We start from the raw sequence: 26,995 nt of genomic DNA, 5'->3' as shown, positions 1-26,995 counted from the left end.
CTTGAGGCTAAAATGGCGGAGCTGGAGGATAGGAGCAGGTGTTTCAACCTTTGCATTGTTAACCTACCGGTGAATTCTGAAGGATCAGACCGGGTTGGTTTTCTTACCAATTTTCTCAAAGAGTGATTTCTCTCTCTGGCTGACAGGACTATAGAAGTAATGAGGGCCCACCGTTTCTATGGCGGCTGATCAAAAACAGCAGACAGGCCTGGAACATTGATTATTAATCTGCTGGGGTACACGGATCGACAGCATATTTTGCAAGTCGCCAGGAAATCACCAGTGAAGCTTAACGGGATAGTCATTAGTTTTTATCCAGACTTCAGCGATTACACAGCACAGCGGCACAGAGCCTTCTCTTCTCAGCTGGCAGTAACCTGTGATCACGGTCTCCAGATGCTCCTAATATACCCAGCCACACTGAAGCTCACTCACAATGGTGCACAGCACCTTTTCAAGTCTCCGGCTGAGGCAAGATCGGTTCATCAAATGTCTTTCCTGCTAGAGCTGTTCCAGTCAACTGTAAGAGCTGGTATAGTGAAGCGGAAAGGTATGGGAGCAATAACAGCTCAGCAGCAAAGCGGTAGGCCACACAAGCTCACAAAATGGGGTGCTGAAGCTTGTAGCGTGTAAAAATCATCTTTCCATGGTTGCAATATTCACTACAGAGTTCCAAACTACCTCTGGAAACAACATCAGAGCAAAAACTGCTCGTCAAGAGCTTCATGAAATGGGTTTCCGTGGCCTAGCAGCTGTACACAAGCCTAAGATCAATATGTGCAATGCCAAGCGTCAGCTGGAGTGGTGTAAAACACACTGCCATTGGACTCAGGAGCAGTGGAAATGCATTCTCTGGAGTGATGAATCACACTTCTCTACCTGGCAGTCTGACGGATGAATCTGGGTTTGGTGGAATGCATAGTGCCAACTGTATAGTATGAAGGAGGAGAAATCATGGTCTGGGGCTGTTTTTCATGGTTTGGGCTAGACCCCTTAGTTCCTCTGAAGAGAAATCTTAATGCTACAGCATATAATGCCATTCAAGAAAATTGTGTGCTTCAACTTTGTGGCAACAGCTTGGGGAAAGTCCTTTCCTGTTTCAGCATGACACTGTTCCAGTGCACAAAGCAAGGCACACAAAGAAATGGTTTGCTGAGTTTGGTGGGGAAGAGTTTGTCTGGCTGGCACAGAGCCCTGACCTCCACTCCATCAAACACCTTTGAGAGAATTAGAAAGCATTATGCCCAACATCAGTACCCGACCTCACTAATGCTCTTGTAGCTGAATAGAAGCAAATCCCCGCAGCCATTTTCCAAAATCTACTAGATAGCCTTCCCTGAAGAGTGGAGGCAGTTACAGAAGCAAAGGGGGGTCCAACTCCATATTAATGCCCCTGGTTTTGGAATGAGATGTTCAACAAGGGTGTGATGTTCAGGCGTCCACACACTTTTGGAAATGTAGTGTATGAGCATACCCCAGTCAATACGCTGATCTGCAAAGTCGTATTCACACAATCATTGAGGTTACAGCCTTTGGAAATGCAATCAGTAAATTTGTTTTCTTCCTTGTGACAAAATTCAGACATACACAACCATACTCAGGAATTAATTTTTGTTAAGGTCACGTAGTACACAGCACTACTCACCCCAGTCTCTGCAGTTTACAGTTTGGACTCATCAGTCCAGCACAGAGCAGCTCCACTCCTGAATCTCCCAGGTTATTGTAGTTGAGGTCCAGATCTCTCAGGGGTGAGTCTGATGACTGGAGAGCTGAGGCCACAATATCACCTGACTTCTCTGTGAGGTTACAGCTGTTCAGTCTGCAAAGAAGAGTTCATATATTATATTATAATTACATTAGGTATACATAAAACAAATGGTAAATGATACAAGTGATAATGTTCAGTGATGAAGAGTGAAATTGAGGATTTTAAGGTTGATGATGCACTGAGGAAGATGTCTGTGCTACACTCTCCAGCTGCAGCACTTTGGACCTGAGAATCAGACGTCCCGCTGGACTGAACTCTGACAGTTCTACAGATGTAATTCTGACCCAAATGGCCCCTTTTCTTATTCTGAAAATTCTTAGAATTGGGGTTAAGGGCTCATCTACCTTTTCTATGATCTTTTCTCTGGGCTTATCCTATTCCAAAAGTGTGGCTGTCATCTGTCAGAGTGGTCAGTCAGTTTGTTTGCAGTGCTGTGGGATGTTTGACACAGGTACCACCAAAAGTAATGATGTAAAAGAGAACACACATCTTTTAGAGTGGACAGTGTGTTTGCTTCTTACCTTTTGGTTTTCTGTGACAAACTTCCCACAGCACTGCAACCTAACACACAGCTAAAGGCCGAATCACTTTAAATAAGATTATCCATACATCTATCCATCCATCTAGGCATTGAGCAGACACTCATCCAGATGTATTTTTTATACACATAGCATCTACATTGCATCCATTTATACAGCTGGATATATACTGAAGCAATGCAGGTTAAGTACCTTGTTCAAGGGTACAATGGCAGTTTCCCACCCAGGAATAGAGCCTGTGACCTTTAGGTTACAAGACCAGTTCTATAGCTATTATACTACACTGCCACCCTATCACAGTAGACACTTACATGAGAACATGCAACATATACAGAACTGATAGACTTAGTCATAAGGGCACACCAGCCATACAAAGGCCCTTATTTACTGCCAGCTGGGCTGCTAGTTCTCCTGTGCCTGTAGGGGCGGTATAACTACCATGCAGCACCCCTGTCATTGTAGGAGGAGGGTCTGTTGGTGATGGTGGTAGGTACTAGAGTTCTGGTCAGGTCAGACTTTATTTTGTCAAATGTATAATAGTGTGGATTGTGGGAAATGTTCTCTGGATAGCATTTAAGGGAAGCTCAAGCAATTTACGTGCAAAGTACATGGCACACTTATACACTGACTAGGGTGTGCATCTCTGCAAGAACCAATCACTGTTTTGGTGCCATAAATAAACTTCTCTTTCATCATCTTGTGTTGAAAATCCAACTATGGGGAATGACAGCCGGTCATGACCTCTGCAGAGTGTCTCATCATTGCACCAAGCCTGGCTCTGACAGACAGGCGCGTGTCCAATGCTAAAGGAGGCCACCGCCCTCCTGGAAGAGCACATAGGACACAGAAGCACTACTACAGACAAGGGCTACAGACAATAGCCAAGTGCTACAGACTCCAGTTCAAAGTGAAACCCCCCATTTCAACAGAGTCATTTACTCTCAAACCCAAGAGAGCGCTGCCCATGTTTAAGAGGAAGAAATTTCTTGTCTCTTACAAAAAGGGGTGATACATGTGATTCCCAAGAACGAACCCAACAAAACTTTTATTATCCTTAATTCCAGGTCCCAAAGAAGGACGGTTCTCTACTTCCTATCTTTAATCTCAGTGTTAAACATTTGAGGAAGTATAATTTCAAAATGTTAACAACATGCTTAATGTCAGAACGACTGGTTTTAATTAGGGATGCAAATTTTGTGCAATTCTTTTAATCGATTGTCGGCACCCATTAATTTATTAATAATGATAAACTGATTAGCTTAAAATCTTCTACATGGCCTTTACAAAGAATGACTCAAAACAGACTTACCAATTAATGAGCTGTATCTATCAGAGAGGTTTTATTAAGACATGCTCAAACAATCATTTAAACAGGATTGTGTATTAAGGCCAAAACTACAAGAAGCAAAATCATAAAAACACAGATTCACGGACTGAGAAATCTGTTCAGGAGAGGAGGGACCGCTAAGGGCTGGCTGAACTGCCACTGTGATGGTGACAAAAGATATTTCTTATTAATTCTGCTTATTAATGCAAATGATTTACACTGCTTTTTAATGCTGCTTATTCATACTGCTTATTAATGCTGCTTATTTATGGTGCTTATTAATGCTGCTTATTAATGCTTAACTTTGTAATAAACTAATAGGCTTAACTTAATACTTAAGCATTTTGCACACAAAATCAGCTCACTGCCATGAGATTCACACAGCTCTCCTTTACCAATATTAAATATCATGCTATGCTATCACAAATCACGACTAGCTAGCGAGCCAGAAGGCTAAACAACCGGATTGAGGGATGGCTACTAACTTTAGCTGGTACTAGCCAACTATCTTGCAAAGCAAACTATGCCTATATTTCTCAAATGCAATTAAGTGTGTATAACTAATTGCATTTCATTTTCACACGTTTGAAAAAGGGATTGATGCTCTACTAACCACTTCAGCAACACACCGTTAAGCTGTAGCCTACATCTCCTCCAGCATTGATGTGCGACAGAGTGCTGTGTGCGTGCGTACCTGCTGCTGCGAACCGATTTCATCCAGCAACTTTTGGAAGAAACCAATAGCATAGGGAAAGGGGGTGTGTGACTTTCTGAGGTATGATCTATAAGATAATTAGAAGAATACGTTTGACTCGTAATATAAAATAATCATAACTACATATTATAAAAAATAATAGTAATAAAATAAAATAAAAATATAAAATATCCAGATATCAAAAATCTGGTGGGGCACGTGCCCCCCCAGCTTGAATGGGCATGCGTGCATGCATCCAGTCTGCGTGCATGCATCCACGCACACACCCTCCCCCAAACACGTGACCTCCATGCCCAATTTCAGCCTCAAAATGTGTGGCTGCTAGAGGTTGGGGACAGCTTTGTGGACCGTCAGATGGTACATGCACAAGTTAGACAGCAGTTCATGATAAACTTTTCCTTGAAGTTTTATGGTGTTACGTAAATTTTCCACAAAGTTTTGCCATGTTACGTGATAGGCCTTTTGGTGATAGGCCACTCCTGCTGCCATACCCCCTTTTGCCAATTGGCATGAACAGTTAATGAGCTGTTCTTTGGCGCATGACCAACCTTTCCACAAAATCTTGTGCAAATCTGTGAATCCATTCGGGAGTTATGCGCCTTTTTGTGATAGGCCACGCCCATCACCATGCCCCCTCTTGGTCAATCAGCCTGAAAAGTTACCCAGCTCTATCTTCGGTCATGGCCAACCTCCATGCCAAATCTCAACCTCCTGGGGCGAAAACTGTGGCTGCTACATGGTGGGACACATTTTGTGAGACCAACCGACCGACAGACAGAGCCATAGAGCTGCGGTTGCCTCAAGACCTTATGTTTCCCTCCACACTAGGAATTTGACAATATAAAATTGCTTATCACCACTTTCATTGAACTTTGAGTGGTTTAGTCAACTTTGTCACACCTGTGGTGTTCCATAGAAAATTAATGGGTGACTACTGTATTTGATGTTCATCCAGCAGATGGAAAACATCCCCATACACACACCCACTCACCCACCACCCCCCCACCCCACCTCACCTCACCTCACCTGCCCCCACTGTTAAACAAAATTTGGTGATTTATGGTTTTTGTGTTAATATAAGAGCGGTTAAAACAGACCAGCCAAATTTGGCCACAAACACTATAATAATGGGGGGGAGCAACGAACACTGGAGAAAGGTTAATTCACACGGCTTCTCTTATCCCTCCATCGACCATACGGGTCAATGAGAAACAACAAGACAGCTTCTGTCACAGGTCGAAGTGAGGTGGACCCAAATGCAGACTCGAACAACAGAGTGGTCGAAACTCCCGTAGGAGATATTTAATGTGGAAGTACACAATACAGCAGGCAGTCTCGTAGTCAGTTCGTGCAAAGATCAAAACCAGAAAAAAAACCACCGGAGCAAAAGTACAAAATCGGAAAGCAAAATCAAAGTCGGTAAACAGGCAGAGGTCAGAACAGAAAATCAGCAAAACAAAGACGGCAGGCAAAAATCGGTGGTCAGGAAAACAGGCAAGATCTAAACACGAGTCAAACAAGAGGGTAAACGCTGGAAAGGCACTGTAAACAAAGACACAATCTGAGAAACAGAGAATATATACCAAAAGAACCAGGTGAGTGAAATGAGAGATAATTGAACAGAGCGTGAGCATGCAAACAGGGAACAGGTGAATGAAATGAGTGATTAGCCAGTGCATGAGAATGTGGCCAGAACAGGTGAGAGTGATCAGCTGAGGGGAGAGAGAGAGACAGAGAAAACCACGCCCATACAACAAACCGAAACAAAGATTGTGCAGGAGAAAAGCAGATAGTCAACTACAAAGTGAAGTGACAACAGAAACATAACAGCTTCTGTTCATCCCCTACAAGACATCCCTACTACAGGAGCTCTCAATCAATGTCTATGGCATTACAGTGACTGCCTTTCCCTTTGCAACAAGCCTGGGTCCAGAATGACCAGGTAGACCTCAAGCAGCACATCAAGGCAAAATCAGGGTCCTTCAGATTCCTCCTGTACAACATCAGGAGGATTTGACCATACCTGACCACGCACTCCACCCAGCTACTTGTCCAGAGTATGGTGACCTCCCGTCTTGACTCCTGCAACTATTTCCTTGCAGGCCAGCCAGCTTGTGCCATACAGCCCCTACAGATGATTCAGAATGTGGCTGCCCTACTGAGGTCACTCCACTGGCTACCAATCGTCACCAGGATCAGGTACAAGTCCTTAACACACCTACACAAAAGGACAGCCCCTGCCTACCTACAGGACATGATTCAATCCTACAAGCCAGCTCGACCACTCCACTCTTCTACAGCAGGTCAACTTGCACTCGCTGCCATCAGGGTGAATGGTTCTCGCTCGTCCCTAGCACAAAGCTTCTCCACCCTAGCTCCCCAGTGGTGGAACAAACTCCCTGTTTCTCTACAAACCACTCAGTCATTGCCCGTCTTCTGCTGTAGTCTGAAGACGCATCTCTTCAAACTGTACCTGGACTAACTATCACTACTCTGCAGGGTATACCCAGCTAGGATCACTTATCACTTGTACCCTTCTACCTTATTCCTGTAACACTTTCATGTTACACATGCACCTCCAGCCAGCACTCATATTGCATTTGTATCGTTAACTAGATGTTGTGGCATGACAACTAGCTACAACATCAAGTTAACGATACAAATGCAATATGAGTGCTGGTTGGAGGTTTAATTTGTTTGAAATAACATTGGGCCTCATTCACCAATATCTTCCTAAGTTTTTTCTTTAATTTGTTCTTAATAAAGGTCCTAAGAAAAATCTACTTCAGATTCACGACGTGTTCTTAAACCGCAGAATTGTTCGCACATGTGTTCTTAAAATGACGAATCCCATCGTCTTCGTAAATGTAAAGCAGTTGTTCCTAATTAGCATAGGTAAACGCCCCGCCAATCCCCATAAAAGTGCATGAGACTGCAGGGCCGTGTGCACACACAGAAATCGAACAGAAAAGTTGAGAGCGATCAAAGTCAATAATGCCCAAACGAAAATCTAAAGAGGGTGGAGCACCGGACTCCAAACGTAAGAAAAACTTCTGTAGTTCTGAAGTGGAGGTATTGCTGTGGGAAGTACACACCAAACGACCTGTCATATTTAGTAGCGTCAGTAGTGGATATAAAATAACAAAAGATGCATGGGATGCTATTACTCATTCAGTGAATGCTGTATCCGGAGAAGGGCGGATCAAGTGAAAAAAAAATGGTTTGATGTCAAATCAGAGGCAAAAAAAAAAATTAAATTCTGGTGGGAGGGGGCTCAAGGAATTGCGTGTTGTGCATTCAAACGACAAAGTGCTTCTCATTACATTAACATCGCTAATTAAATCAACCGGCAGTAAACTGCATCTCATAAAAAACACGTTTTCAACATACAAAAATGCCAAGTTACTCACACATACAAGACATACCCCGTCTATAACTCATTCATTCACACTACAAAAATCCAGGCCTGCCATTAAAAGTATTGATATCAAAATGACGCCAAGTTACGGTACTACAAACAATATAGGCTATCTTGCCTCACCGAAATGAAATAACATGTATTCCAAAGCAATGCTACCCAATATTTCCTCAATTCTTTCAAGTCACTTGGCCCTGTGTTTTGTAATCTTACCATTTTACAATGTCATGCAAATGTTGTGTCAGATGAAAGTGTCAAATATTTCGAATTGCCTCATGGAACACATTGAAATTCATGTACAAAACTGCTGCTGAGTGACTACAGGAAGCATATTTCTCCAGAAAACATATGTTTATACTTGCTTCTGAACTGAATTTGAGTAAATGTACAAGTTATTGTATATTTGCTACGTACAATAAATACTGCATGTCAAATACATATTGTACATACATACATAGAGAACTTCTTTATCCCCATGGGGACATTTCCCTCGCAGCATGTTACATTCACATTTACAAACAGACATTTATACCAAGAAATATACAATCATTCACGCAACAGAAAGGCTGGGCAGCGAAATACATACATACCAATACAAATTGGACATATAGACGCCTATTCAATCTTGACTGTGAGAAAGCCATCCACACATATGTTTGGCCTGTCCATGTACTGCATGCTTATACAAACAGGGCCAAGTGACTTGAAAGAATTGATATCATTTCTTTTTGCAGTGTGAGAAATGCGAAGTGACCCTGTAAGAAATGGTTGTGGATTATGGCTATCGTTGTGTGAATTTGTACAGTCTGATGAGCGTGTACCGTTTAGCAGTTTCAGTTTGCTATATATGTGAAACAGTTCAGAAGGGTGCGGTGGCGTAAGTGTAAAAGATCAGAAACGCAGGTGAAATATGGCCAGTGTATGTACTCACGAATTTGACGGACATCCAACGAGCCTTGATTGACAAAAGAATCAGCAAGCACGTAGAATTAGAACTCCCTAGGTCGCAACTTGTGTACCCTTCTGTCCTGCTCCGTTGTCTGTGATTTCGTGGAGGTGCACTTTTAGTGTTTGTAAGGTTTATAAGGCATTTTGATAGGCTTATCTGCAGGTGGGAATCCTCTTCACTGTTTTGCTAAGCTAGAACCGGAAAACTCGATAGTGGAGAATAGGAGCAGACGCATATGTCCCAGCAGGCTTTGCATATGAGAAAATAACAACAGTGTGAGATAAATTAGGAGAAATGATGAAATTGCGTAGTTGAAACAATATGTTTTTAGCAGAATGGGCATGTAGGTGAAGGTTGACATGATCACAGACTATAGTGCGAAGTGAATGAAGTGACCATGAGCGAGCTTAGTTTCTTTATTGAATGGTATATATAACAGTGGGGCTGAAGCATTAGCCGTAAAAGTGGAGGGTTAAGTAACGTGTGAAATCTATTGCACTAATGTGCTTTTCTCATGTTCATTACTAGTAGCTATACTTATGAGTGAGTCATGATTTTAAATGTAATGTTTTAATGGGGAGTTGCAGAATGTAAATACGTAGTAATTGTTTGTATGTGGCTAGATAGAGAACATGGCGAGGTAACATGAATGTAGAAACGTGGCATTTGCTGATAAGAAGGTTTTGTACGGTAGCCAAGTGAAGAAATATAGTTAGTATAAATGGCACAGTGGTGAACTGGTTGTAACTGTTTAATAAAAGGAATACATTTGCCGTCATGAAATGCATATGGTTGGCCGTGAGTGAGTTTTGGTAAAGCAAATATAAGCGTAAGAAAACGTTAGTGTAAAAGAGAAAATTATCTGCCTGAGGGCGAGGCGGGATTCAATCCTTCAACCGGAGGTGTACCAGTCTGTGACTTTGTTAGTGCAGCACCATGACATAGCTATGCAATGCGTGAAATATCATTAGCAAACCTGTCCGTGGTTTTAAAGAAGAACACAGACCAGTAAGCACAGAAGAGCTCCCGTTGAATCCATATGGCTGTGCAATATTGTAGCCGATTAATAACTGAATGTGCAGACGGTACGTCATAATGCAATTCAGTTCGGTATACGTTCGGTGAACGGCGGGTAGATATGGTGCAAAAGCAATAATTGAGAAGTAGTAGACAATTATTAGTGAGGGTAAAAGCAGGTTAAAGAAAAGCGTTCCTAGCTGGGTTGGAACCTAGAATCCTGTGTTCCCAAGACTGGGACTTTGCCCACTACGCCACAGGCAGACTAGCTGTTTAAACTAGAAATGTTTCAGAGTAAAAAGGTATGGGTATTTTGTGTGTGTATGCAAGTTTTTCATTGGGTTTGATTTTGATTTGGCTGGTGTCGGTAAAATGTCCAATGGGGAGACATGTTGTTAGTGGGATAGGCGGCAGGAAAAATAAGAATGAGAAGGAGAAGAAGAAAGAGAAGAAGAAGGAGAAAACGCAAAATCCCCTTAGTTTGGGGCTTTATTGTGTGGACATGTGAAGTTGTTTATGAAATCTGTCTGTTGAAATGTTTTTAAGGGCTGAGTGTCTGTGGCTGTTGTGGTCATTTCTGTGGGGAACCCTGAAAAGTGCCAAAATCTCAGTGCTGTATAGGTATGGGGCATGCCAAGTTACGCCTTGGCGGGATGGCATACCTGCCATCCCAATCGGAGTAAACCCGTCGCTGCACAAAACACTGCACAAAAAATGTATTGCCAGTCATTTTGGTGTCACCCCCCTAGTGACGCCTCTGAATAAGTGTTCTCTTCTTCAACATGTCCATGTGTTTAAAAAGTGTTACCTAAGTACTTAGTTTGTATTCAATATTTAAACATTTGCTTTTTCAGTATAGACCAAACATTGCATAATTGAAACCCCCAAAAATAAAAGGTCACTAATATGGTTTGTTTTTTTATCATTTATTTACAGATGAACTCCCGCTTGCCATGGTTCTGTGTTTCTGCCTCTGTTTTTCCTTGTTTGTGTTTCAGTTCGTTCTCCCTCCCTGTGTTAATTGTATTATTGGTTTTAATTATTCTATCATTGTTCCCGCCTGTCTCGTTACTTAATCATCGTCCCCACCTGTTTCTCGTTATCCCTTCCCTCTCGTTTGATTATGTATTGAGTTCACCTGTATCTTGTCTATTTAAGTTCTTTGTCCCCTTGACTCAGGTGCTGGTTCCTTGTGTTTGTTTCTGATTTGTATGTATCTGCTTGCCTGTGTTTGGGTGTTTCTGCCTGCCTGTGTTTTGACCTGCTTGTGTGTTTCTGACTGTATTTCCACTTGTGTGTTCCTGCCTGTTAGTTCCTGTCCTGCCTGTGTTCTGCTCTGTGTGTTTTGAATTTTGAGTGTTCTGTTTTGTGCCCTGCATGGCCTTTTGGTTTCCTGGTTTTTGTCCCCTGTCATGCAAGTAAAGTCTTGGTTAATTTTCCTTTTTTGAGTTTGTGTTTTTTTTCTCTGCGTTTGGGTCCTCCCTACCTGTTACGTGACACCGCTGAGGCAACCGCCCTCTGAGGTGGAACTTGGCACCTTAATGCTTTGTAAAATAATGAAAATAATTATAAAATTATAAATAAAGTATTGTAATTTAAATCCTATAATATTATACAACTGTAGAACTGAAGAAAACGCAATAACCAATTATTTTGCACAAACATGTCAGCACTCAAATGCGTGAGTGTGCTCTTGAGTGCGTAGATTCTGTTCTTACCCAAGAACAAATCCCAAATAAGAAAACATTGGTGAATGTCAGAATCTTCATGAAAAGTGTATAAGTGGGTTTTAAGAAGAAAATTCTTAAGAATGGTTGGTGAATGAGGCCTATTTTCTGACCTAGCCTATGCTTATTTTGGCAGCATCATACTCCAGTTAGAGCAATAAGGTCGGCCAACCAGATGCTCTTGGATGTTCCAAGATCCAAGCACAAAAATAGAGGGGACCGAGCTTTTGCGGTAGCTGCCCCTAATCTCTGGAACAGCGTATCTTTTCATATAAGAATTGCTCAGACCCTAGAATCTTTTAAGTTGCTGCTGAAGAGCCACCTCTCCTCGTTGGCATTCAATTCGAGTTGAGCTTGTCTCCTTGATTTTATCTTCTATTGTGCTATAATTCTTTTATACTGTGTTTATTGCTTCCTTTTTATTCTTATTTACTTTTATATTCGTTTTTGGTATTAAGTCTGTTCTGCACTTTGTTCAATTGTGGTTGTTGTAAATGTGCTATACAAATAAACTTTGACTTGACTTTGACTTTCTGCGTTGACTGAACTTACTGTGTTAATGGCTATGAATGACTGTCATCATGAGTATTGTGCCTTATTGGACCTGTGTTTCGTAGTTGTTTCAATGACCTTTGGTATGCATCCATTGACATTGACTGTCCAGTAAAGCATACTGTAAATATAGGAAAAGGATTAAAGCATCAGAAACTCTTTCAGAGACTGAATTCTTCTTGTTTAAAAGTCTCTATTTGGAATTAGGGCTGGGCAATACAACACAACGAAAATTATCTAATTCAATAATGGTTGTCACCACTGCATGGTGTATTGCCGTTCTTTTCGTCTTTTTCATTAGTTATAGGCTACCTGTTGTGGTAGTAAACAAACATGCTTCAGAGACCGTGTGAAATGCTTCTGGAAAAAACTGATCAGGAGAAAGGCCTTATAGCTTCAATGTCATTTACAAAGACTCATCACAGGTTCACACGGAAGATGTATGATCTTGCTGCTGATTGGCTGCCTTAACACTCAATAGACGCTTACGCTTTTTTCTCTGGAAGCATTTCACACAGCCTCTATAGTTTGGTTGTTTAATACCACTGTGAGACACATGCACACGTACACACGCAGACCCACACACACACACACACCAACCCTGTTCCTCTTACAGTTTGCATCACCAAGGTGCCATTTGTTTTCCTGCACACAATGTCTGCTCATCCTAACCGAGGGAATGGACAGTTCTCCACGGCCCAACTAAAGCTCTTGTTTGTTCTGCAACAAGGACATTAAATTCCCCCTTCGGGGCCTTCAATATGATATCACATATCTCCTCAATTATTGGGTGATATCCATCTCCCATATATAAGACCCAAAGGGTACAGGACAGGATATTAGTGACTTAGAGTCATTATTCTGTATTGTTTGTTTGACGTTTGTCAACATAAGGACTAGAGTTGTGCCTATGAAAGTCAAGGAAGCAGTTATGAAGCTGATAAATAAGAATAAAATCTGTTGGAGACATAGGCCACCCTTAGGCTCACCAAAATCAACTGTTTGGAACATCATTAAGAAAAAAGAGAGCACTGGTAAGCTCGATAATTGCAAATGGCTTGCTAGGCCAAAAAATACCTCCTCAGTTGATGACAAAGTTTTCTCACCGTAATGAAGAAAAACCCCCAAACACCTGTCCAACAAATCAGAAACACTCTACATAATACAGGTATGGATGTGTCAGTACCTCCTGTCTGCAGAAGACTTCACAAACAGAATGACAGAAGCTACACTGCAAGATGCAAACCATTAGTTAGCATTAGCATAACACAAATCTGTCCACAATCAACACACCATCTCAATACATAAAACCCATATTGATTATCTTAACGATCACCAAGAAAACGATCCTCCTAAACTGAAAATCTAGGAATTAATTAAGTATCACACAATGGCAAAACTTTCTCACTGAACACATATCAATGGAAAAAAATAACTGCCTCACTTAAACATCTAAGTGACTTCACCACTATGATATGTAAACATTGTAACTGTATAAATAAACTTGTCCTCCATCAAGTGGGGGAGTTGGTGGGCCAATTGAAAAATAATGAATAAATGAATAATTAATTAACATTAAAAAAAAAGATTTATAGCAGTGAAGACATATTGCAATACCCATGCAGCCAACAACACACCTTGTCTTTTAGCACTAAGAAACTAAATTGTCATCACCATGAATGAGTGTTTATAGCAGGTAAGCCTACAGTGAGGGACCTGAATCTTTTCTCTACTCACATATTTCACACTCCACATACTGTTGGAATCCAAAGATAAAAAGTTCACAGGGATTAAAATTCTCTAGAATGAAAGTTGGGGCTTCAGGTGTGTGTTGTACTCCATGCAACATTTTCCTGTTTGGTGGGAATTCTTTAGGTGCTCCTGTTCAGATTCATGGGCAAATCAATCAGTCACATAATCATAAGAAATGCATTTTTGAATTAGAGGATAATTACTTTGATGGAGCATGCATTTTTTCAGCTGTAGTTATAATCAGTTACAATAGTAAGAGCTTGGAAACCCTACATGCCAGCCAGATCCCTCCGTTCTGCTACCTCAGGACGCCTAGCACCTCCCCCTCTTCGCACCTGCACTTCCAGAACACGTCTCCTGTCTGTTCTGGCCCCACGATGGTGGAATGACCTCCCTGTGGAGGTCAGAACAGCTGAGACACTGACCCATTTCAAACGACGACTGAAGACTCACCTCTTCAGGCTGCACCTCTCCCCATCCCTCCCTACCCCCCTGTAAATGACTGTAAGCTTAGGGTTGTAACTAAAATTTAAAAACAAAAAGGCAGCAGAATATTTTAAAAAACCAGAGATATAAATGTAGACACCAGACCTAGATTCTAGAATGCTAACTACAAGAAAGCCACATATTTTATCTAGTGGGAGGGGAGGGGGGAGGGGAATGGACACCCCTTCTGACATACACACACACACACATGCAGACCCACTCTTACACACAGACACACACATTCACACCTCCAATGGTTACCCCCAAGTTCGTGCTCTGTCTTATCTGTAGGCTATCCTGGCCAAGTGTTTTGAAGCTTCCTATGGCTCAGAACAGCCAAATGGTGAATTAGACTAACTGAAATGTAAAATCAGTTAGTACACACACACATAATTTGGCTAGCTGTTTTACAACTTGTTTGATCCACTATATCCAATATCTGCACGGATATCAGCATCAGCTCTTCTGTTGTTTGCACATTATTTAGCCGTCAACCTCATGCCACTTATTTGTGAGCCAGCCTTAAATGCTAATTGAGTGAATTGCACAGAAACATGCCCATATTGGCTATATATTATTTAATAGGCTAAATGTTTCGGAAAGTCCTGTGAATCATATAATAACATAGGCCTGTGCCAGGTTCATGTAGGAATTCACATCCAAAGCACAGTAGGTGAAATTACTTTCACTAGGAACTAGAGTTAGAGTCTGAAGTCGGAATCAGTCACTGCATGACTCACTCGTTCACTAGGAACTAAAGTCAGTGAACAAGAGTCTGAAGTTGGAATCAGTCGCTGCATGACTCTCGTTCTCGTTTATGGAAGTCCATCCATCCATTATCTATACCCGCTTATCCTGGTCAGGGTCACAAGGCGAGAGGCAGGAATACACCCTGGAAAGGTCGCCAAACTATCATAAGGCACACACACCATTCACTCACCATTCACACACACTTGGTGTACCCGGAGGAAATCCACATGAACACGGGAGAACATGCAAACTTCACACAGAAAGGCCCAGGCCAGGATTCGAACCCAGGACCTTCTTGCTGAGGCGATGGTGCTACCAGCAGAATAAAATGTCATTTTATGCACAATCCTTTCAGAAACACCACAATCCTGCAGCACAAACCAGTGTGTAATGGAGGAGTAAAACTTGCCTTCAACAAAAGGTCAGTGTGTGAAAGAGAGTGGGGTAAATGTATGGATATCACTAGAGTTCATAGCAGGAAAATGGAGCTGGATGAAGACTGCAATGTGTGACAGGCCTTAAACATTTTACTATGCAGGTCAATGTTTTACCATATCAATCAGACAGTCTGTATCCAGTTCTCACCGGTGACCTATTACAACAGGGACAGGGATTGTTTGACATTAGTACTTTCTTTTATTGATCTATTATCCCTCGTAGTTAGTTTATGTTTTAAAAAGATTACTTTCAGCAAGGTCCTGAAAATGAATGGGAGTGAATTGGGAGCTGGACAACCAGGAGGAATGGCGATGCCGTTAACGGTTAACAGGGACAGCATATGTTGCTAGTATTCACGCTATCCAAATACAATGGGGTAAGCTCCAACAAATTACTTGTGAAATATCCCTTTAATTATCCTGGTACCTAATTCATTTCATATGAGGATTGTGGGTATGCATCACAAGTTCTTTGTGTGTTCTTTTTCTTTATATATCAATCTGTTGGGGAGAATCACGTGACATACTGGGATGGCTGCCCAGTGATTTTGCTCCTTGCTCTCTCTCCTCTTCATTTAACTGTTTTCATTACAAATGGCTAACTTAACTGTTCACTCCCAGTTCAGTTTATTGGTGCTGTTGACCAAGATATAAAATATGTCAATTTCTTCAAGAACAAAGACTCCTTCAGGCAAGACTCACCCAGAAAGGGACATGATGAGGAATCATGTGTCATGCTAGCAGCCATTGTATAGGCTGTATTAGAAAAACACAGACAATATTTTGAGACACAGCTCTCCCGGATCGAGGGCGAAACCCGGTCCATACAAGCTGAAATCTCCCAATATTCACTTGGCATTAAAGAGCTACGGGCTGAATTTGCCAATTTGAAAGCCAAAGTTAAACTAGCCGAAACTGCTGCCTTGCTGGACCAGGCCAAACAGGATCAGCTTGAGGCTAAAATGGCGGAGCTGGAGGATAGGAGCAGGTGTTGCAACCTTTGCATTGTTAACCTACCGGTGAATTCTGAAGGATCAGACCGGGTTGGTTTTCTTACCAATTTTCTCAAAGAGTGATTTCTCTCTCTGGCTGACAGGACTATAGAAGTAATGAGGGCCCACCGTTTCTATGGCAGCTGATCAAAAACAGCAGACAGGCCTGGAACATTGATTATTAATCTGCTGGGGTACACGGATCGACAGCATATTTTCCAAGTCGCCAGGAAATCACCAGTGAAGCTTAACGGGATAGTCATTCGTTTTTATCCAGACTTCAGCGATTACACAGCACAGCGGCACAGAGCCTTCTTTTCTCTGCTGGCAGTAACCTGTGATCGCGGTCTCCAGACATTCCTAATATACCCAGCCACACTGAAGCTCACTCACAATGGTGCACAGCACCTTTTCAAGTCTCTGGCTGAGGCAAGATCGGTTCATCAAATGTCTTTCCTGCTAGAGCTGTTCCAGTCAACTGTAAGAGCTGGTATAGTGAAGTGGAAAGGTATGGGAGCAACAACAGCTCAGCAGCGAAGCGGTACGCCACACAAGCTCACAAAATGGGGTGCTGAAGCTTGTAGCGTGTAAAAATCATCTTTCCATGGTTGCAATATTCACTACAGAGTTCCAAACTACCTCTGGAAACAACATCAGAGCAAAAACTGCTCGTCAAGAGCTTCATGAAATGGGTTTCCATGGCCAAGCAGCGGTACACAAGCCTAAGATCATGATGTGCAATGCCAAGCGTCAGCTGGAGTGGTGTAAAACACACTGCCATTGGACTCTGGAGCAGTGGAAATGCATTCTCTGGAGTGATGAATCACACTTCTCTACCTGGCAGTCTGACGGATGAATCTGGGTTTGGTGGAATGCATAGTGCCAACTGTATAGTATGAAGGAGGAGGAATCATGGTCTGGGGCTGTTTTTCATGGTTTGGGCTAGACTCCTTAGTTCCTCTGAAGGGAAATCTTAATGCTACAGCATATAATGCCATTCAAGAAAATTGTGTGCTTCAACTTGGGGAACAGCTTGGGGAAAGTCCTTTCCTGTTTCAGCATGACACTGTTCCAGTGCACAAAGCAAGGCACACAAAGAAATGGTTTGCTGAGTTTGGTGGGGAAGAGTTTGTCTGGCTGGCACAGAGCCCTGACCTCCACTCCATCAAACACCTTTGAGAGAATTAGAAAGCATTATGCCCAACATCAGTACCCGACCTCACTAATACTCTTGCAGCTGAATGGAAGCAAATCCCCGTAGCCATGTTCCAAAATCTACTAGAAAGCCTTCCCAGAAGAGTGGAGGCAGTTACAGAAGCAAAGGGGGGTCCAACTCCATATTAATGCCCATGGTTTTGGAATGAGATGTTCAACAAGGGTGTGATGTTCAGGTGTCCACACACTTTTGGAAATGTAGTGTATGAGCATACCCCAGTCAATACGCTGATCTGCAAACTCGTATTCACACAATCATTGAGGTTACAGCCTTTGGAAATGCAATCAGTAAATTTGTTTTCTTCCTTGTGACAAAATTCAGACATACACAACCATACTCAGGAATTATTTTTTGTTAAGGTCACACAGTACACAGCACTACTCACCCCAGTCTCTGCAGTTTACAGTTTGGACTCATCAGTCCAGCACAGAGCAGCTCCACTCCTGAATCTCCCAGGTTATTGTAGTTGAGGTCCAGATCTCTCAGGGGTGAGTCTGATGACTGGAGAGCTGAGGCCACAATATCACCTGACTTCTCTGTGAGGTTACAGCTGTTCAGTCTGCAAAGAAGAGTTCATATATTATATTATAATTATATTAGGTATACATAAAACAAATGGTAAATGATACAAATGATAATGTTCAGTGATGAAGAGTGAAATTGAGGATTTTAAGGTTGATGATGTACTGAGGAAGATGTCTGTGCTACACTCTCCAGCTGCAGCACTTTGGACCTGAGAATCAGACGTCCCGCTGGACTGAACTCTGACAGTTCTACAGATGTAATTCTGACCTAAATGGCCCCTTTTCTTATTCTGAAAATTCTTAGAATTGGGGTTAAGGGCTCATCTACCTTTTCTATGATCTTTTCTCTGGGCTTATCCTATTCCAAAAGTGTGGCTTTCATCTGTCAGAGTGGTCAGTCAGTTTGTTTGCAGTGCTGTGGGATGTTTGACACAGCTACCACCAAAAGTAATGATGTAAAAGAGAACACACATCTTTCAGAGTGGACAGTGTGTTTGCTTCTTACCTTTTGGTTTTCTGTGACAAACTTCCCACAGCACTGCAACCTAACACACAGCTAAAGGCTGAATCACTTTAAATAAGATTATCCATACATCTATCCATCCATCTAGGCATTGAGCAGACACTCATCCAGATGTATTTTTTATACACATAGCATCTACATTGCATCCATTTATACAGCTGGATATATACAGAAGCAATGTAGGTTAAGTACCTTGTTCAAGGGTACAATGGCAGTTTCCCACACAGGAATAGAGCCTGTGACCTTTAGGTTAAAAGACCAGTTCCATAGCTATTATACTACACTGCCACCCTATCACAGTAGACACTTACATGAGAACATGCAACATATACAGAACTGATAGACTTAGTCATAAGGCCACACCAGTCATACAAAGCCCCTTATTTACTGCCAGCTGGGCTGCTAGTTCTCCTGTGCCTGTAGGGGCGGTATAACTACCATGCAGCACCCCTGTCATTGTAGGAGGGGGGTCTGTTGGTGATGGTGGTAGGTACTAGAGTTCTGGTCAGGTCAGACTCTATTTTGTCAAATGTATAATAGTGTGGATTGTGGGAAATGTTCTCTGGATAGCATTTAAGGGAAGCTCAAGCAATTTACGTGCAAAGTACATGGCACACTTATACACTGACTAGGGTGTGCATCTCTGCAAGAATCAATCACTGTATTGGTGTCATAAATAAACTTCTCTTTCATCATCTTGTGTTGAAAATCCAACTATGGGGAATGACAGCCGGTCATGACCTCTGCAGAGTGTCTCATCATTGCACCAAGTCTGGCTCTGACAGACAGGCGCGTGTCCAGTGCTAAAGGAGGCTACCGCCCTCCTGGAAGAGCACATAGGACACAGCAGCACTACTACAGACAAGGGCTACAGACAATAGCCAAGTACTACAGACTCCAGTTCAAAGTGAAACCCCCCATTTCAACAGAGTCATAGCGCTGCCCATGTTTAAGAGGAAGAAATTTCTTGCCTCTTACAAAAAGGGGCGATATGTGTGATTCCCAAAGAACGAACTCAACAAAACTTTTATTATCCTTAATTCCAGGTCCCAAAGAAGGACGGTTCTCTACTTCCTATCTTTAATCTTGGTGTTAAACATTTGAGGAAATATAATTTCAAAATGTTAACAACATGCTCAATGTCAGAACGACTGGTTTTAATTAGGGATGCAAATTTTGTGCAATTCTTTTAATTGATTGTCGGCACCCATTAATTTATTAATAATGATAAACTGATTAGCTTAAAATCTTCTACATGGCCTATAAAAAGAATGACTCAAAACAGACTTACCAATTAATGAGCTGTATCTATCAGAGAGGTTTTATTAAGACATACTCAAACAATAATTTAAACAGGATTGTGTATTAAGGCCAAAACTACAAGAAGCAAAATCATAAAAACACAGATTCACAGATTGAGAAATCTGTTCAGGAGAGGAGGGACCGCTAAGGGCTGGCTGAACTGCCACTGTGATGGTGACAAAAGATATTTCTTATTAATTCTGCTTATTAATGCAAATGATTTATACTGCTTATTAATGCTGCTTATTCATACTGCTTATTAATGCTGCTTATTAATGCAAATGATTTATACTGCTTATTAATGCTGCTTATTAAAGCTGCTTATTTATGGTGCTTATTAATGCTTAACTTTGTAATAAACTAATAGGCTTGACTTAATACTTAAGCATTTTTGTTAAGGAATATGAGCATGTCTACGTGCTTTGGGGTCAGTCTGGTGTGCAGCCTGCTGAAGGTGAGACCAGCAGCTGAGAAGACGTGCTCAGATGGCACTGATGTTCCAGGAATGGACCAATAACATTTCACTAATGCTGCCAGTCGAGGGAACCATGAATTTATCATTTAAAATTTTAAAAATGTCTCTTTAATTTAAAATCTAATCACCAACATTAGGTTATTCATTGAAATGGTTTAATGAAATTCAACAGTTTAATCTATAGAAATGAATCAATCAACATTCTTCTTAATGATTAACAGTTAATCGATTAACCTAACATCCCTAGATCACATCAATGAATCGTAAGCATTTATCCCCTCAGATGAAATTTCTCTGCTTTGCCCATCGTGGTGTTTGCTACCCTTCGGCCTTTCCCTGAGTCCACGGGTGTTCTGTATTTGTGTAGAGGTGGGTCTGGCTACATTGAGACTAATGGGGATCAGAATACTGACGTATTTAGATGACTGGCTGATTTTTGAAAGGCAGAGTTGTGCTAGACACTGAGTTCATACACATCTGTTGTCTCTAAGTTTCAGAGTAAACCTCCCCAAGAGCAATCTCTCCCCATCCTGGAGTGTAACATTCTTGGGAGTGGATTTAAACTCTGTCTCGCTGTGAGCTCACCTATCAGTGAACTGCATTTAATCTCTCAGACTTGTACCTCTCTCAGTTCACACCGGGCTTGAGAGTACAGTATCACACATGCCTCAGACTGCAGGGGCGGATGGTGTCAGCCTCTCAGGATTTGCTACTGGGGCTGTTAAGAATGAGGGGCTTTATGAGGTGGATTTCATCCCTCCACCACAGCCTCCAGCAACGATCTCCATCGCCGTCTCACGGTGACACACACTGAGTCACTGGGAAAACAGCCTTTTACACTCAGGGAACCCCTCTCAGGATCGTTCTCATGAGGAAAGTCATGAGGACAGACACATCCCTCTCTGGGGTGGGCACGCAGGGGGTCACATGATGAATGGGATGCGGCCAATCCAGCTGCGCTCAGCTCACATCACTTATCTGGAGCTATTAACTATATGGACGGCTCTCAGATATTTTCTTCCCTGTCTGACATCATGTGCTCGTACGCTGCTATAATGACTGCAGTAGCATATGTCAATCACCACGGTGGCATGCGCTCCCTCCAGCTCCATGGTCTAGCCCACAGACTGTTGTTCTGGAGCAGCCATCACTTTCTGTGGTTATGCGTGAGCCATGTTCAGATATTCTGAACGCAGGCGCGGATCTGCTGTCAAGGGGAAACCCACTGTACGAGGAATGGCATCTGCATCCCCAGACTGTGGAAATGCTATGGCACAGATTTGGCCGTGCAGCTGTAGATCTCTTCACAGGCATTTGCCCCCCTCACTCTCATCTCTCACACTCCAGCCAGAGTGAGAGAGCAGAGCTTCACACTGATCCTAATCGCACGCTCCCACTACGCACGGACCTCCTGTCTCAAGTGAACGGGGAAATACACCACCCCTGCCCTGAGCGAGTAGCTCTATGGGCTTGGCCCGTGAGAGGCATAACCTCAACGCATTAGGGCATCCCCCTCACGTGCCTGCAACCATCCACATGGGGCGACATGGCTCAGGAGGTAAGAGCGATTGTCTGGCAGTTGGAGGGTTGCTGGTTCAAACCCTGGCCTGGGCATGCCGAAGTGTCATGGGGCAAGACACCTAATCCCTAACTGCTCTGGCGAATGAGAGGCATCAATTGTAAAGCGCTTTGGATAAAAGCGCTATATAAATGCAGTCCATTTATCATTTACCATCCAGAGCACGAGAGCGCCCTCTACCAGGTCACTTTATGACAATAAGTGTCAGGTGTTAGAAAGATGGTGTGCCTCTCGTCAGTCAGTGCCTTACCAGAGCTCTGTTAATGAAGTGTTGTGCTTTTCACAGAACCTTATGGATAAAGAGAAATCCTTTCCTACCATAAAGGTCTACCTGGCAGCTATCACAGCTTGTCGTGCTGGGTTTCAGAGACCATGCAGTGGGGCAGCACCCCCTCATTCACAGGTTCATGAAGGGGGCTCACTGTTCTCTGCCTGTTGCTAAAAAGCTAATTTCCCCGTGGGATTTATCACTGGAGCTGGAGGCTCTGTCTCTAAGGCCGTTTGAGTCTATACATTAGATTAAAATTGTTGTCTCTCCAGACAGCGTTGCTGCTCGCACTAGTCTCAGCTAAGTGAATCAGTGACCTCCATGCACTCTCAGTGCATCTCTCATGCACAATATTCTACCCTAATATGGAAAGGCTTTTTCTTAAGCCCGATCCAGCCTTTATGCCTAAAAGCTTCCCTGTTTTCACATGTGAGGTGTTGGAGCTTTCCGCTTTTCACCCACCACTATTCTCCACTGAAGAGGAGCATAGGCTACCTATGCTGTGTCCTGTGTGTTCTCCACACGTATATGGAAAAGATTAAGGCTTTTAGAAAGAGAGACTAACTCTTAGTCACCTGGGCCCCTGCCTGCAAAGGGAAAGCATCTGTAAGCAGTGGCTGTTTCATTGGCTTGTGAAAGCTCTTGTAATGGCCTATGATTCAAAGCGGATAACACCCCCCTTGGGCCTGAGGGCTCATTCTATGAGGAGCATGGCTGCATTGTGGGTTCTGCCCACAATGCAGCCATGCTAGGTTCTACCACCTGAATGTCACCAGGAGGCCGGTAGCCCACTCAGTTCTGGGGGTGAGCTCTGTGTGAGGTGAACACATGTCCTCTAACCTGCTATGGGTTTTAGAACTTCACATTGTTCCCGGGCCCTGGCTATAGCATTGGGCAGTGGAATGTGTTTAGTACTTCCCTACACGGGATGTGCCAGACCCCACCCTCCCCTCAGGGGAGGAGGCACCCCTTGCTGGCCTGACAGCGTCTCAGCTAACATAACATAATAATGAAAACAGGCCATTCAGCTCAACAATGCTTGCCATTTTCCGAACTAAATTCTACCTAGTGCTCTGATTACCTCCAGACTAGACAGCATCTAACACTGTATCAAGTCTGGTCTTGAAAACCCCCAGAGTTCCTACCTCTACTACGTGGCTATTCCACACAGTGACTACTCTGTGTGAAAAAATGCTTCTCAATGTCTGTGCTGAATTTACCTTTTAGTAATTTCCATTTATGGCCCCTCGTTCTACTAATAGAACTCAAGGAGTTTGTCCGCATGCTGCAGGAGATGTCCTACCTGGGAACCAGGCAGGCAACACATCGTCCAGGATTTCTTTTTTTAGACTACGCTGTCTACCCCTCTAATGATTGAGTCCCCCTCTATCACCAACTCCCTTTTCTGGGAGGATGTGGCCACCTGGGTGCCCAGTGGCTCATCAGTCCTTCACTCTCAGGGTCAAGAGCCATATCCAGTTCCTGAAAGGGCTAGAATCGGTTGGACACCACAATCTCTGGAGATGCTGCCCCTGTGTGGTGTGCACGCCCTTTTCTACGCCTGTGCCCCACTGTCACTTCCTGCCTGCTCTGGCTTCTCCGCTCTTCCCACCTGTGGTGTGCACACTAAATCCTTAAAGAACAAGCTACTCAGTTCCTGGAACTCTGCCAACTGCAAACCGTGGAGTCCAGCAAGCTTGCCCTCAAGAATCTTGCTCTCAAGGTGCTCAACCAGTTGGCAATGGTGGCAGGCAAACTCACCCTGGAAATCGCTTTCCAAAAGCGCGATCATCCTGCAGACCTCACACAGCTTTGGCCACATTTTTAGCCCCTAAATATCACCTTATCTCTCCCTAAGCCTATAGTACGTTACTGCCAAGATGGAGATACCAAGACCACAACTTAAAAACGCTCAAGGTGGCTCCGGACAACTAGCAGCAGAAACTGGACAGGACTGAAAATAATCACATTCTAACTCCGCGTTTAATTAAGAATGACCAGGTGTGGAATCAATCGGGGTTATAATGAACTAACTTAACTTTTACTATATAAAAATTACTAAATAACAATAACAGAAGGAACCCTTGTACTAGGTCATATTTTGTTAATATCTCAGGACAAATTACAACCTAAAGTTGACCGGAATCACATTATAATTAACTACAACTAACGTTAGCACATAACAATAAAGGCAAACTATCTCACGACAGTTATATTTTGCACCTGGGAAAGCGAACAATCAAAAAAAAAAACCTCCTGTCGGCAAGAAGGTGGCCAAATAAGCAAATCAACTGGTTTAACTTTAGGTTCCTGTTGTAAACCCAGTTCTCTGAAACATTAAATGGGATCAGCTGAGCCCCTGTGCTGAGGCCGTCTCAGGACCCCCTGGTGCTGCACACTGCTAAGGGATCAGCTGAGCCCCTGTGCTGAGGTCGTCTCAGGACCCCCTGGTGCTGCACACTGCTAAGGGATCAGTGGGCAGGGAGTGGGGGAACCCCGATACTCCCAGGGGGAGCAGGGCAGCAGTGCAGTACTGTATGACAGGAGAACATCTGCACACTGTGTTTATACATTAAAAGACAGCAATAAGCAGTGAGCAGGCTGTACGGACCCAGCAGCAGTTTATATTGTGATTAAAACTCAGACAGCAGTGTATTTACATGCACATGTAACATGTTGCATACAAAGATTACTCCATTTTAATATTGCATGTAAAACTCCAGGAGGCACTGTCGGACAAGCAACATCCATCCATCATCCATCGATTATCTATACCCACTTATCCGGGACAGGGTCGCGAGGGGTGCTAGAGCCTGGCGGCAATGTAGCACAGTGGGTAAGGAACTGGCCTTGTGATCGAAAGGTCATAGGTTCGATTCCTGGGTAGGCCACTGCTGTTGTACCCTTGAGCAAGGTACTTAGCCTGCATTGCTTCAGTACACATCCAGCTGTATAAATGGATATAATGTAAAAAAAAATAAAAATAAAATGCTATGTAAATGTTGTGTAAGTCGCTCTGCATAAGAGCGTCTGCTAAATGCCTGTAATGTAATGTAATGAGCCTATCCCAGTGTGCATTGGGCTGGACAGGCTGCCAATCTATCGCAGGACACACACACCATGCACTCATACCTATGGGCACTTTACTGTCTTCTATTAGCCTACCTGCATGTCTTTGGACTGTTGGAGGAAACCGGAGTACCCGGAGGAAACCCACATGGACACGGGGAGAACATGCAAAATAAAGGCCATTCCCCACACAGAAAGGTCCAGGCCGGATGTAGCAGGGCTCGGTTTGCGGGAGGAATTCAGGGCAATTAGAGGACCACGCCTACTGGTTAAGCAGGCACACACCTGGATGATATTACGAATCAGTCCAGGATTTAAGTGTGCTTCTTTACACAGTAGGTGTCTGAGACCGGGATCCCCCACGACGGTGAGAGAGAGCACGTACAGACCAGAGAAAAGGCTGAAAAGTATAATTTCGTATAATTTCATTTATTTTGTCTTTGCTATTTTAGTTTATTGTTTTTGCCCAGATCCTGTGAGGGTGACGGGCGAAGGTTTTTCGTTTGTGATTACGGTCTCTCTCGCTATCCCAATAAAACGTTAGAGATATCTGGAATTTCCAAATCTCCCTGTGTCCAGCTCTTCTGTCCCTATCAGGGTAGTCACGGTGTGTGACACCGGAGTTGAACCCAGAACCTTCTTGCTGTGAGGTGACAGTGCTACCAACTGCACCACCGTGCCACCCTCAGACAAGTACTTTCAGTCAATGCCCTTGTTAAAATGTTCAGCACTCTGAATACTGAACACACGTGGTATTGCGTGCAAGAACCTCTCCCTTAACCTACATATAAAATGTATTTTACATGACTTAATTTAACAATTATTATTGAAAATGACATTTATACATTAAATAGACAAATTCTTTGATAGGTCAGTCGACAGTAACCTGGTAGAATCAAGTGACAAGCCAAAACAAATTATGCATCAGGTAAGAAGACTAAAAAATTTTATTCAATAAGGAGTCAATTAAAATAGTGAATTGAAATGACACACTCTTGAAATCATGCACTTATTGAATGCAGGCTCACTACATCTAAGGTACAAAACAAAACAGAAGAAATTAAACAATATGCTAATTTGGGATTACCAGAAAAGAGAGAGCGACTGATAAGCCAGACCATACCGAAATATTACCCTCTTCCTATTTCAGTGCCATAGGAACAAAGGAAATGAGCTAAAACGCACAACCAAGAAACCACCACCAAAATAAAGACCAAATACAAGACAACTTTTTTACTGAGGTCATCATAAACACTTAACGCAGCATGGCTTGAACATGTTTGCCCTGATTGAGAGATGCCGAGTTGAGGTGTGGAAAGTTGGGGGGTGGGCGGGAAGGCAGGCACATTTAACACCATGACTGGTCTCTCTAAAAGCTGACAGTGTACTTATTACATTAAAGTGACATTATGTTGTTGAAAGCAGGGCTAAATATTCACAAATTATTACCAAACTATTCATGCATTTAGTCCCTTTCTAACAGGACCAAACAGGAGTATAATAGGTAGTATAAGAGGTAATTCTGTCATGATTCTGTGTTTGTCTGTGTTTCCCTTGTTGGGCCGCCAGATGGCGATACTTCTGTTTTGTGTCCTGCTCCCCCTGTTTAA

At 42.9% G+C, this 26,995-nt stretch overlaps 1 protein-coding gene across 1 annotated transcript in view; it reads right to left on the bottom strand.

Moving 5' to 3' along the window:
- Positions 1–26,995, bottom strand: part of LOC118215096 (NACHT, LRR and PYD domains-containing protein 3-like) — a gene marked incomplete at its 3' end in the record, with an annotated part of 105,258 nt that overhangs the window by 38,880 nt on the left and 39,383 nt on the right. The window contains exon 6 of the mRNA XM_035395532.1: positions 18,031–18,204. Within this exon, the coding sequence (XP_035251423.1) occupies positions 18,031–18,204 (174 nt within the window). The remainder of the gene's footprint in view (positions 1–18,030; positions 18,205–26,995) is intronic.

The sequence above is a fragment of the Anguilla anguilla genome, chromosome 16 (genome assembly GCF_013347855.1).
Source record: "Anguilla anguilla isolate fAngAng1 chromosome 16, fAngAng1.pri, whole genome shotgun sequence".
Classification (NCBI taxonomy): Eukaryota; Metazoa; Chordata; class Actinopteri; order Anguilliformes; family Anguillidae; genus Anguilla; species Anguilla anguilla.
This window is presented reverse-complemented; position numbering and strand designations above follow the sequence as displayed.